Source organism: Ornithodoros turicata, chromosome 4 (genome assembly GCF_037126465.1).
Source record: "Ornithodoros turicata isolate Travis chromosome 4, ASM3712646v1, whole genome shotgun sequence".
Lineage (NCBI taxonomy): Eukaryota > Metazoa > Arthropoda > Arachnida > Ixodida > Argasidae > Ornithodoros > Ornithodoros turicata.
The window spans coordinates 61,238,974-61,250,674 of record NC_088204.1 but is presented as its reverse complement, the minus strand read 5'-3'; the positions used below and the strand labels follow the sequence as shown (position 1 = coordinate 61,250,674).

Here is an 11,701-nt window from a genome sequence, read left to right as displayed (position 1 = left end):
GTCTGCATAGTGTGCAACCACATGGCTTCTGGAGCTTTCGTGCGCATGTTTTTGTGCTACGGTGCTCATTACAAAGAATATCCAGTTAGACATGAAATGCAGTGGTTTGTAGCGTGCCACACGACGCAGCATGACATGGGAGTGTGTGATTCAAAGAAAGCTTCTGGAAAACGCACAGAATCCCACAAAAAGTTTAAAATGTGATTTGTATTTCGTTTTACGTCGCTCGTCGTTCCATAACATCGCCGACGGTGTTGCACATTGGTAAATCGTACGTAAAACTTGTCCCATAGCAGTATGCGGTTTCTCAAATACACAGCACGATTTTTTCCTCCAAAAATGAAACGCTTTCGGCATTTTCTTGCTAAAACGGCTGTCGAAACGTCAATCAATTTCCTAAGATAATTGACCCTACAATGGGCATGTGCTGCAAAAGGTCTAACGCAGACGCCACTTGATACAAATTGTACGTGCTCACAAAACACAAACGACGAATTCCAGTCACAACATCGCACAGAGCTTGGTTCACTAATGAGTTCGCAGCTGCTGCACTGTTTACTTATCGCGGTACCAGCGGAACCCGGCTGTCCGCCATCTTCAAGAACAGATACGCAAAGCCATGAACAGCCGTAGCCGGGATCCACTGACAACACAGGGGTGGCGTCCAATGTATTGCTCCGTAGAAGAAAGCGTGCTGGGCGAACGCAATGCATCCTGGACAGGTCCTGGTCGCACGTCAAAGCCAACGTCAGGGCACACGTGACCTGAAAGATGTCGGCGCCCGTGATCGTCTGCCAAACCGTTTGTAAACAATGTGGTTGTTGTTTCTGCGCGACGTTTTGGATGTCTTTCGATCACGGTAATTATTTTTATCCGATAATCTCGCAGCAAAACGCGCAGTTTTACTCATAAGGCCTCGTACTGTTGACGATTTCCATGCTGACGGCCGCGCGTTAAGACTCACTGAGCCGATGCGATGTACTTGGGCTATACCATGTTGCGGAAGAAGCACCGCATAGTTTACGCTGGCAAAATACGTTCATCTCCTGGCGTTACGGCGACGAAAATATGTCGGTAAGCGACATGTAAACAAAGTCACATGACCTCAAGATGACGTTCTCTATGACGTGCGACCAGGACAAGATGGCAGTTTTGCCAAAAGTACCCGCTTGAGGGTAGTTGCAACAATGGCGGGTTTGTGTCACCCAGTGACAAGTACGAAGGCGCGTACACGTCACAATGCCCGTTTGGGTGCATCTACGTCATAAAAATGGCTGCGCCCATGTGTGTTTCGGAATAAATTCTGTTTTTTTTTTCTTTTTACATGGTACCGTACCGAACTGGGAGAATGAAGGTGCATTTTGGGGAGAGCTGCATGGCTTTCAGAATATCACAACCGTTTCGACTATTTCGGATATCGGCATAGCTGACCTTTAGTGAGCGCTAGTAAAGGAATCAACATTTTCATTCGTGCACTTTCTGAAGGACTCTAAGGTCATTTAAACGCTTTAGCTGAACTTTGTGTACTGACATCACCTGATCATGAAAGGTTCATTTGTCCGTAATGTGGTGACTGTTGTGTCTATGTTGTGGACAGTACACGATACAATTTACTTTTGGAATGCGGTGAACATGTGGTAGTTTGTCATAGCTAGAACTTGGGTATACAGGGTGTTTCTTTTTGTGTGGGAGAGGTCTACTGGACGAATTTCACGTGGGTACTATACAACAAGCACAACACACACAGAAGATCAATGATACAGGACGATGCAAAATGCGGCTGTTAACAAATGAGAGGCAATGAATGATAAATGATCATGGATGGGGAAAAATATGTGCAAAATATAAATACGTTTGGGCACATAATGTTTGTATGCCGCCTGACTAGCTGCCAGAATATGCGGGCTATGCGGCAGTCGAGGAGTACATGACGGTTGGTCTCCACGCCGGTGCAGTATGCGCATGTAGAGGAGGTGGTGTTCCTCTAGATGAGTCCCGACCGGCGACGATGGTATGCCACGGAGAGGCGATGACGGTGGCCTATCTCCATGGCCGCGCCGGTGGAACTGAGGCAGGTGCTCCAGGCGTGTGGCTATCTTCGTCGTTGTCCACCGGCCGCTACATCACTCCCCCCCTCAGACGCGGAGCGGCGATAAAGCAGATGATGTCCGCGACTTCACTGGAGGAGGGCAGCGAGGGCGACCGTGGTTAGCATGCACGGTTGAACAGGATGACGGCACGGCACACGTTGGCGAAGCATCACAGCTGATGAGTAATCACAGATCCGGTAGCCCGAGAAGAGCGGGGAAAAGAGTGAGGCGCTGGTGAAGTGGAGGTCCTGAGGTGCCGCTACCGGCACGGGAGCCGAAGCTCTGAGTCCCAGGGGAGGAGAGGGTGAGGCTGTGCGAGCCGTGGAGAGGTGCAGAGACGCCGGCTGAAGCGTGCCGTGGCGTCGGCTGCAGCGACTGCCGCGACCGGCAGGTGAGCGCGAGGCTCGAGTGTCGCGGCCGGCAGTGAAGGAGCGCCGGGGTGCGGTGAACATCGGGCAGAAGTGATGGTTGATGAAGCTGTGAGGCGCGTGTGTGCCCGACCGGCGACGATGGTATGCCACGGAGAGGCGATGACGGTGGCCTATCTCCATGGCCGCGCCGGTGGACCTGAGGCAGGTGCTCCAGGCGCGTGGTCATCTTCGTCATTGTCCACCGGCCGCTACACGCAGATATTCGTCGGAGTAGATGCTGCTTTTTAGCTGCAACAAATTTTCATAAAAAGGGGAGTTGCCTTAGGACGCCTTTGCCTTTGTCGTTGGGTTACTGGACGCGGCTGCTACTAGGAAAGCGTTCTAAAGAAACTCCCGTACTAGGAAACCGTATTTTTTTCTCTATTAGGGGACAAATTAACAGATATGTTTTAACCCACTTTTGAATTATTGACTTTAAGGAGCACATTGCAATTGGGACATCAAAGCCTGATCTCCACATGATCCGCTCGAACCACTGATGAAGCCCAAAAGTAATCGTAGCGCGCGCTACAGACCTGGCTATTTCACCTCCCCCATCTGCTGCAAATCACAAGTGATCGGCAAAAGAGCGACAGTGACGTCGATACCGCCACCCTCGCTTAACGTCACGGAAGGACGTCATACGCGATTCAAGCAAGTCTGTATCGCGGTATGTTCCACGATCGTTGTTTTGTTTTCTTTTTTGCTTGCAAAGGCCTTTACAACCACCACTACAAGCACCACTACATATCAGCGCTTTCATACCGGTGAAGGGCAAGAGCCGTGTCCAGCACAGTGAAAGGAATGATACGGCGAACGACTGCGAGCAGAAGAAGGAAGAAAAGAAAGCAAAACAAGAGAAACAAAAAGATCGTGAAACATATCGCGATAATGGTTTGCTTGAATCGCGTATGACGTCCTTCTGTGACGTTAAGGGAGGGCGGAGATATTGACGTTACTCTCGCTCTTTTGCCGGTCGCTTGCGGTTTGCGGCAGGTGGCGGAACTGAAATCGTTAGGTCTGTAGCGTGCGCTGCGATTACTTCTATGCTTCATCGGTAGTTCGAGGAGATCATGTGGAGATAAGGCTGTCACATATCACAACTGCAATGTGCTCCGCAAAATCAGTAACTAAAAAGTTGATGAAAATATCTCTGTTAATTAGTCCCATAGCTGAGAAAAAATTCGGCGTCCTAGTGGCAGTTCCGCTGATTAATCTAACGACAAAAGTTAAAGTGTCCTAAGGCAATTCCCCTTTTTACGAAAATTTGTTGCAGGTAAAAAGAAACACCCTGTATATGATTCCACCAGTGCTACTGTCCGCTGTGTTAACCCTAGTTTCTGTGATAATTCTGCTCTTCCCGTTGCCACTTGCGATAATAACATGGTTAGTGAGCAGTCTTCCCATCAGCCGCAAAATTAGACACTCATGACTTTGCTCATGAACGGAGGAAATCCTAGACGAAAGGAAATCCGCAACCAATAAACATTGACCAGGGCCATGAATAGCCATTTCGCGGTGCCCAGATTATCTGTACTCTACACAAATATAAGAAGCCTAGTAAAAAAACATGATGAACTGTCGATTGTTGAGTCGTGTGACGCGGACATTTTGTTTCTGGAAGAAACCTGGCTGAACGCCAGAATATCTAACACCGAGCTATTCGTATGTTACAAGGTGGTGGCAGCTCTCCACAACTCCCCATAGAGCCCATAGTATAGCTAAATTCACACAACACTGGGCACACGACCAATGAGAGTGCAGCGATTGCTTCCTCAATCCTCCAATCAGAAGTCTTTCCGTCCGGCTCGCAGCCCGACCGGTTCTGGCTGTTGCTGACTTCTGCTTTCCATACTGGCCTGTACCGGCTACCCCTCACCTCTAAGTCTACTAGCTTTCATGCACGTCGTAAAGTTATTCCGTGATTCCCAAACAACTGTGAAAAGTGTCGTAATGAACAAATTTATTTATACTGACACAATCGGCAGGTTGACACATATACATGCACTGAGCGTACTGAGTCCATTGCGTAGCGCTTCCTAGCACACTGGAACAAAGTTCAAACTTGCAAAATACGCATATCGACACAGCTTATTCCCAGCAACGAACAACTGTCACATACTTGCGCACAAGCGCTTGATCATCATGTCCTTGCCTGCTACACGTCAAACATAAAATGCTGCTTCATGAATCGTATTTTCTGGTCACCGTTATGCAGATCTGACGGCGCTCGAACATGTTCATCGAGCCAGAATTCACGACAACACTTCAGTTTGAAATCCGATTGGCTCTTCGTAGACCGATGCTTGTGGCGAGAAACAGTACAACACGATCAAAGGCACCATAATACACGGATAAAACGGCGATCGGCGAACGCACTTGCCTCCCAACGAAAGACACCGCCAACGCGGCGCCCACCGTTCAGATTTCAAATGAAACCGCCGAAGGAGAACGCAGCACGAAGGCGAGGAAGCGCGAAGTGCCGTTTTCAAATTCTGGCAACCAATCCGGACACGCTTGTGGCGTCCGACCAATAGAGAGGCACGGATTGCTTCGTGCGCAGTAACACGCATTTTGATACAGATTTTGCGAGAGCTGTGGGGGGCTGGTGGTGGTGGTGGTGATGGTGAAAGGGCTTGCCGTTGTCGGCCTCACGTATGTGGGCAACGTCACGACTGACGCCCGGGGAAATGTGCGTCCTGGGCCGACTTCTAGGGGAACTGTGCCGACATATGTCTGAAAGCGTCTGAGGAAAACCCAGGAAAAACCCCAGACAGCACAGCCGGCACCGGGATTCGAACCCGGGTACCTCCCAGTCTCGACGTGACATGTTACACGTATGTTACAAGGAGTACACTGTGTATCGTGCTGACAAGCGAACCAGAACAGGCGGTGGAGTATTGATTGCCATATCCAATGTACTGAATACTTTCCTGGTGAACATTGACTCAAACCTAGGAACTGTATGGCTGTCTGCAGGGTGCTCTCATAAACGAATAATTCTTAGTGTAAATGGGGTAACTTCGCCAATAATCCTGGCGGTTACCGTGGTACAGGGAGCATCCCAATGCAGACTACTGAGGGATGCTCGCATGTTTTCTGTGGTGGGTAGTCCTCTTGGCTACCTTACTCCAAGAGCAAGTGGGTTAGCACGCCCCTCCCTGTTTCACCCTCACCTCTTCTCCCTCCCCTGGGTGCACCGAGCCGCCACTTCAGAGCAGGCTGACCGCACCTTCCCCCTACATCACCCCCTCCCATTCTCAGCTTGTATGTTACCGTCCCCCTACAACGAGCAGAACCTATTGCATGGTGTCCCCGACATGCACCTGAAAGCTGTGGTGAGGCTGCCGATTGTGTCTTCAATTTCTTCAAGACTTCAATTTGACGCACATGATCACGGTCCCCACGAGAGTTGTCGCTGATACTGCAAACGTTTTGAGTCTTGTCCTGACTTCCAATCCCTCAAAGGCATTGGACCTTGTGTACCTGCCCCCGTTAAGTTATCGTGTTGTCAGGTATTTTTTATTAACATTCCATCAAATTATCAGTTTTTTTTAAATTCCGTGTTAGCGCCGCGAAGCAACTGTGGCTCTGAGCGGCGTACAGACGTGGACAGATGGAGAGAGGACAGCAGGAAGGAGTGGGGGACAGGGGTTAGTATGCGTCCTGGGCCGACATCAGGGTAAACTGTGCCAACAGTCGTCTGGAAAGTCTTCGGAAAACCTAGGGAAAACTTCAGACAACACAGCCGGTGACAGGATTCGAACCCTTATCAGTCTACGCTTGTTAAATGTATACGCAATTACAATAGAGCTGATTTTGACGCCATTAATCGCGATTTACAAAGCTTTTCTCACATTTTCCTAGAGGATTTTTCTAGTCGTACACTTGAAGGAAACTGGAACATGTTTGTCGATAGATTTGCTAAGCTTGTAGACCTATATATTCCCATTATTATAATTGTTTCCTCAACCGGGTGTCCGTGTTTTGACAAGGCTTTGCGGCGCTTAAAAAATCGGAAGCATAGGTTATTCCGAACGGCTCGAAGCACACGTATCCCATACGATGGGCAAAGGCACAAAGAAGCCGTCAGTGAATACACAAGTTGCTATTAGTGAAGCCAAATGTATTTATTTTTCTTCAACGCTTCCAAACTTGTTGCAAACCACCCCAAAACAATTTTGGCGCACTGTAAAGAACCAAGCCCGCCTTCCACTAACGCCCACTGATAATAATGGCACCCTCATACCTGACTCTGCAACGAGTTGACGCATTCAACAACCACTTCGCTCATATCTTTTCTGATGCAAATGTCGATAACTCTCGTGTACCGATATCGCGAAACTTCTTGCCTATGGGTGCACCGATAGTCGACCTATTCGGTCTTCATGTCCCCAGTCTTCATGAAAAGTTTGCCACCACATCTGAAAGAAGACTGGTAGAAGAAACAACTAAAAAACGGCCCTTCTCAGGGCCACCCAAATTTCTACAACAGAGGCCAGCAATGCGTCATGAAACCCTTTCATACAGATTTAGATTTGCAGATCTCATTTACTGTGCATGGATTAATGGGATCTTCACTGTCCTTATAAAGTGGCAGCAGAGATCTCACTGTCCTAAAATGTGCCCTCTGGAGGGCGATTAGCAGATGGTGTGTCCAATGCCAGCACAGGCAGTGTGAATAGTTCTGATCATCTGAAGTAATTTTAGTCTCAGTAATGTGTTACTCCAGGCTAGGTGGTGCAAGCTACCGCCCATCCCAAAGGGAAATCCCACCATATCCATCCATCGTCAGGCCACTCCGAAACCTACATAGCTCTATTTTGGCCCCAGCACCAGTGCGTCTATATGTGGTACACAGCCATGCAGGTATTTTATCACTTCCACTTCTCGTCACAGTTGTTCCGTGAAGCGAAGCCACAAATTTCTTATACTTTGACAGCTCCCCCTCTCTCTCTCCTGTATTTTTCACTCAGGAATATGTGTGACTGCATTTAATAGAAGACTGGTATTTCATTACGTATAATTTACATCAACTACTCAAACCACAGCAAGCTGCACTTCTCTGGATGCTTGTAAGTAATATAATCTGCAATTTATGGACGAAATGGTTTGAGCTTTACTGCAATCAAATGTGTCTCACACATACATATTGCATTGCAGCTGTCTACGTGCCAAGTACATATGTGGAACCTTGACTGTAGTTTCATCTTGCCTGACATATGCTTACTTTGCAGCAACATCTGGCAAACAATTTGCATTTTCTTCTTCTCATTCCAGCAAAGAACTTGCCGTAAATCAGAGATCTACCATGGCCAGCAACAGGATACCGACAGCAATCTTAGGTATACCACTCAGCATCATGATGAGTGGTAAACCTTTGCGACATTGCAAAATGCTACAGCAGCACAATCTACTTGCATGCCCACCCCATTCTAGGAGGAGCAATCCTTTGTGCCATCCTTTGTGCAATCCTTGACTGCAAAAGCTTCCAAATACTGTAAGGTCTCGAAACTTCATACCTGATTCCTGCAGCAGGTTCATTGAGTTGCATATGACAGTGCCATGCCAATGCATGCCAGTTGTATTTGTTGCATAGCTAACCTGCAAAAACAGTGCATGTGTAGCAGATAAAATGCTAAGAGCTTTAAAGGAGCATGGAAGGCACTTCAAAATTTTACTCTGTCACATGAGCTACCACTCTGAAACTGTCACACAAAATATTTCCTTTGGGAAGTGCTAATTTATTGGAAGAATTGCTATGCAAGAGAGTGTGCAGTGGTGGAGACGTCACCCAGTGGATCCTAATGACTCCTCGCAGAGCACATGTCATTGGTCATAGAGAGTTATCTGCTAAAGCTAGCAACCAACCAAGACACGGGATGGGTGGCACGAAATCGGATTGCAAAAAGGAAGATGAGAGAAGAAGGCACTCGCCTAAGTATTGGCACATAGCATTGCGGTGTGCAGCCGAGGGTAGCAGGTTTTCTGACCCACGAGATTAATAGCTCTCTTGCACTCCAAGATTATGTGCTGCTCTCTTAGTTTTGTGCAAATGTCTATCCCAGGACTCATAAACCTGTTTTCTCTAACCCTGACATGTTCATTCTCGAGTCCTTGCATGCTCCTTCAAAAGAAATATGTACCAATACAGCTGCACAGTGTCCAACAAGGATGAAAACACAGTTGGATGATGAGGCATCTGTGTGCTGACCCAGCAGCTCCTGTCCTGCATTGAGAAAAGTTGAAGAAACGTAGTGCCTTTGTCAGGCCTTTCAGGAATGCACGTAAATTAATGAATAATATTTAATATAATTAATAAATATCATCATCATGAATGACGATAAGGGCTTATTCTATGCAGAGGCATGGTCTCTGATGCAGACATGTGGGGTGGCCCTGAGAAGGGCCTTTTTGCCAAAGGCCAAGGATATTTGCAGACTTTGACGTAGATCAGCTTGTCCTTATGTTTGTCATTTGCTCCAGGTTCAATGACAAGGACACTGGGTGGCAGCTACGTTCAGAAGACCATTCAAGTCGTGATGCTTATGACGAAGTGCACAAGCCCTGTAATTTTGTGTAATGTACCATGAAGCACACGTTTTTATATGCAAATAAAAAGCTGTGAAACAAAAACAATACATCACCTTTCAGGGGAAGTAGCCTGTGTACGTGACTGATGGGAACAGGCTCCGGATTGTGCGGACAACACATCCTGGTATCTGGCGCCTATTCCTTGGACCAAGGTATCCCCAGATCCAGTTTGTAAAACATGCATATGCTGCATATCTGATGCACCTGTCAAAAGAAATACAGTTGCATGTAAATCCCGCATTTGTTAACGTGACATTCTATAAACCAGGGATGTGCAGTAATTAACTACTTGTAATTAAACTACTGTAATTAACTACTTGTAATTAAACTACTGTCAGTATTTAAAAAGTAGTTAGAAACTACTTGAAAAAATGGTAGTTATAACTACTAGTTTACTACAGTAGCCAGGTTACAGTGGGCTACTACTACTTCACATTATTTCACTTCGCCTACCATGTGCTTGTTACCGACAACTATGAGAATTTGTCGTCTTCTACATCAGACACACAGTGGATCTGACACAACCAGTAAAAGCTTATTCAGCATTGTCATTCAGTGAGAGAACTGCATAATGTGCACTGCAATGTTCAACACCGGAGCACAGAGGCGCATGCTTTGCCTGTCACAAGTGTGCAAAGCCCGTGGGGCAAGAATGGGTTTCGACGGGGAGGCACGACAGTATCCAGCATGCTGTAACAGGAGTGTTGGTCAAATGGGTTGCGCTGGACTAGTTAGCTACAGAATGGAGACACTCGTTGTCAAGATTGAGTACAGAAATGCTACGGCACATGAGCAGAAAGTATGTTTCTTGTGTTAATCATGTACATAACAATCGACACACAGATTACATTACAGATTACACACAGAGTACATTCAAAGCACCTACGCCCCTATTGTGGCAGGTTGGTGGCGATGACTATCATTGCATGGCGTGTCACTACATCAGTATTGTATGGAAGGAGCTCACTGTCTTCTAACTACCCATGCACTTCCTATTTCTATGCCTCAGGGATTATGAATATAACAATGCGCACAAATACCACAAATGTAGTTACACAATTAACTACATCCTAGTAGTTGCATGTGATGCAGTTAAGCTAATAATTAAACTAAAATTGACACAGTAGAGTTAGTAGTTATAGTTAAACTACTAAAAAAGTAGTTACAGCACATCTCTGTTATAAACAGTAGTGCAAGTTCAGAATCACAACACACCTGTTATCGTTAGGATCCAGCGGCCGTAGCTGACGGCTGTGTCGCCGATACGGAGCGCCGTTGACGATCAACAGTTCCCGACGTGTGCAGAAATCAGGGAACAGCACATGTTGGGTGATGCAACGTACACCGGAGTCAACAGCAACTGCTGCTACCCTGCCTACAGTCATGCAGCATATATACTCGTCAGCCTCCTGCGGCGAGCAGTGGCCGCACACACACCTGCAATGTTTATAAGGGTTTAGAATGGTGTCACAATCAGGCGGAATATATATACGGAAAACGCTGCGCATTATCCATAAGTCTTACCCGAAGTCAGTCGGTTCCGAATCATCCACTGCTTCCACTGGCTGACCACGTTGTTGTGGTAAAGGGTCAGCAGCGAAAGGATCATCGACGTCCACGTAATTCAATCGGCCGGCGCCGATGAGCTCATCTTCACCGCTTAGTGACAGGGATCCGTCACTATCGCTAAATTCGCTGTCAGACATAACGACGTCGCGCGTGACAACTTCCAAGCGCAAAGCGCATACAGCTACCCGACTGTCTTGTGCATTGTGCTTCGGTCGCCCAATGGGCGACCTGCCACCATAAATACCATAACCACGTCACATTTGACGTTGCATGAGAGGGAGTTGAATCCAGCTGCAACTTCCGTCGTCTGCTATCACGGCATATTTCTTCAAATTTCTCGAAAACCACTTCGTTGTTCTGGTTGAAACTTCACGACCATGTTTCTGTAGCACTCTTGAATATAATTTCAGCTAAGTTTCGGAATCGCTCGATCTGTACGAGACCGTCCCTTTAAAGCTCAGCTCCGCCGATTTTCGACTGCGACAGAATGGAGCCATGCTTGGGCTGCGCGTTCGTTACCGCACAGGGAGCATACATGTGAAAAATTTTCACCCATTTGTTTGTAGTTTTTAAGAAAACAATTTTTTAAATTTCCCTGGCACGGCGGTCCTGTGGTCGGCAAACCCTGACCAATCCCGGCTTCGTCCTGGCTTAGCCGCGCTCGTGGCTTGGCTAACGCCAAATCGTCGATGCGATGGCGGAGATCTATGGGCGAAGGTGAATGTTTTGGGTGTGTTCCGTGATAATTGCTGTCGTTAATAGCCTCAAAGATAGTTTTGTCGGTCTTCTTTAACAAGCCTTACAGGATGGCCTCGTTGTGCAACGACGGCCGTCGTGAGCGGACATTCTGTGCCCGCACTGTGCTTCATGCTACCAACAAGACCTAACACCTAACGCGTGACGTACTCGTAGCATTCTCAATAGCTTTGGCAGCGCACTATGCGCGGACTTGCTGCGCGTGCAGAAAGCACCACCAAAGCTATTGAGAACGAGAACGAGTACGTGCTCGAAGACGAAGTATTTCTTCTAAGAAACGTG

At 47.3% G+C, this 11,701-nt stretch overlaps 1 protein-coding gene and 1 long non-coding RNA gene across 3 annotated transcripts; one reads left to right on the top strand and one right to left on the bottom strand.

Moving 5' to 3' along the window:
- Positions 1 to 7,257: 7,257 nt before the first annotated feature.
- On the top strand, positions 7,258 to 7,949 carry LOC135393269 (uncharacterized). Its single transcript, XR_010422563.1, has 3 exons — positions 7,258 to 7,369; positions 7,477 to 7,575; positions 7,781 to 7,949. It is a non-coding gene; the product is annotated as an uncharacterized LOC135393269 (long non-coding RNA).
- A 71-nt stretch (positions 7,950 to 8,020) lies between these two features.
- Positions 8,021 to 10,938, bottom strand: LOC135393268 (uncharacterized). Of its 2 annotated transcripts, XR_010422562.1 has the most exons (5): positions 10,619 to 10,938; positions 10,310 to 10,531; positions 9,148 to 9,298; positions 8,647 to 9,067; positions 8,021 to 8,104 (listed from the first exon to the last, which is right to left on the bottom strand). XR_010422562.1 is itself a non-coding variant. In XM_064623746.1 (4 exons), exons 1-3 carry the CDS (start codon positions 10,798 to 10,800, stop codon positions 9,151 to 9,153), a joined length of 552 nt encoding a protein of 183 aa, XP_064479816.1. In that variant the 5' UTR covers positions 10,801 to 10,938; the 3' UTR covers positions 8,029 to 9,067; positions 9,148 to 9,150. The 2 variants fall into 2 exon arrangements, 1 of the variants encoding a protein (XP_064479816.1); XM_064623746.1 differs by having other exon boundaries at positions 8,029 to 9,067.
- Between the last annotated feature and the right edge of the window lie 763 nt (positions 10,939 to 11,701).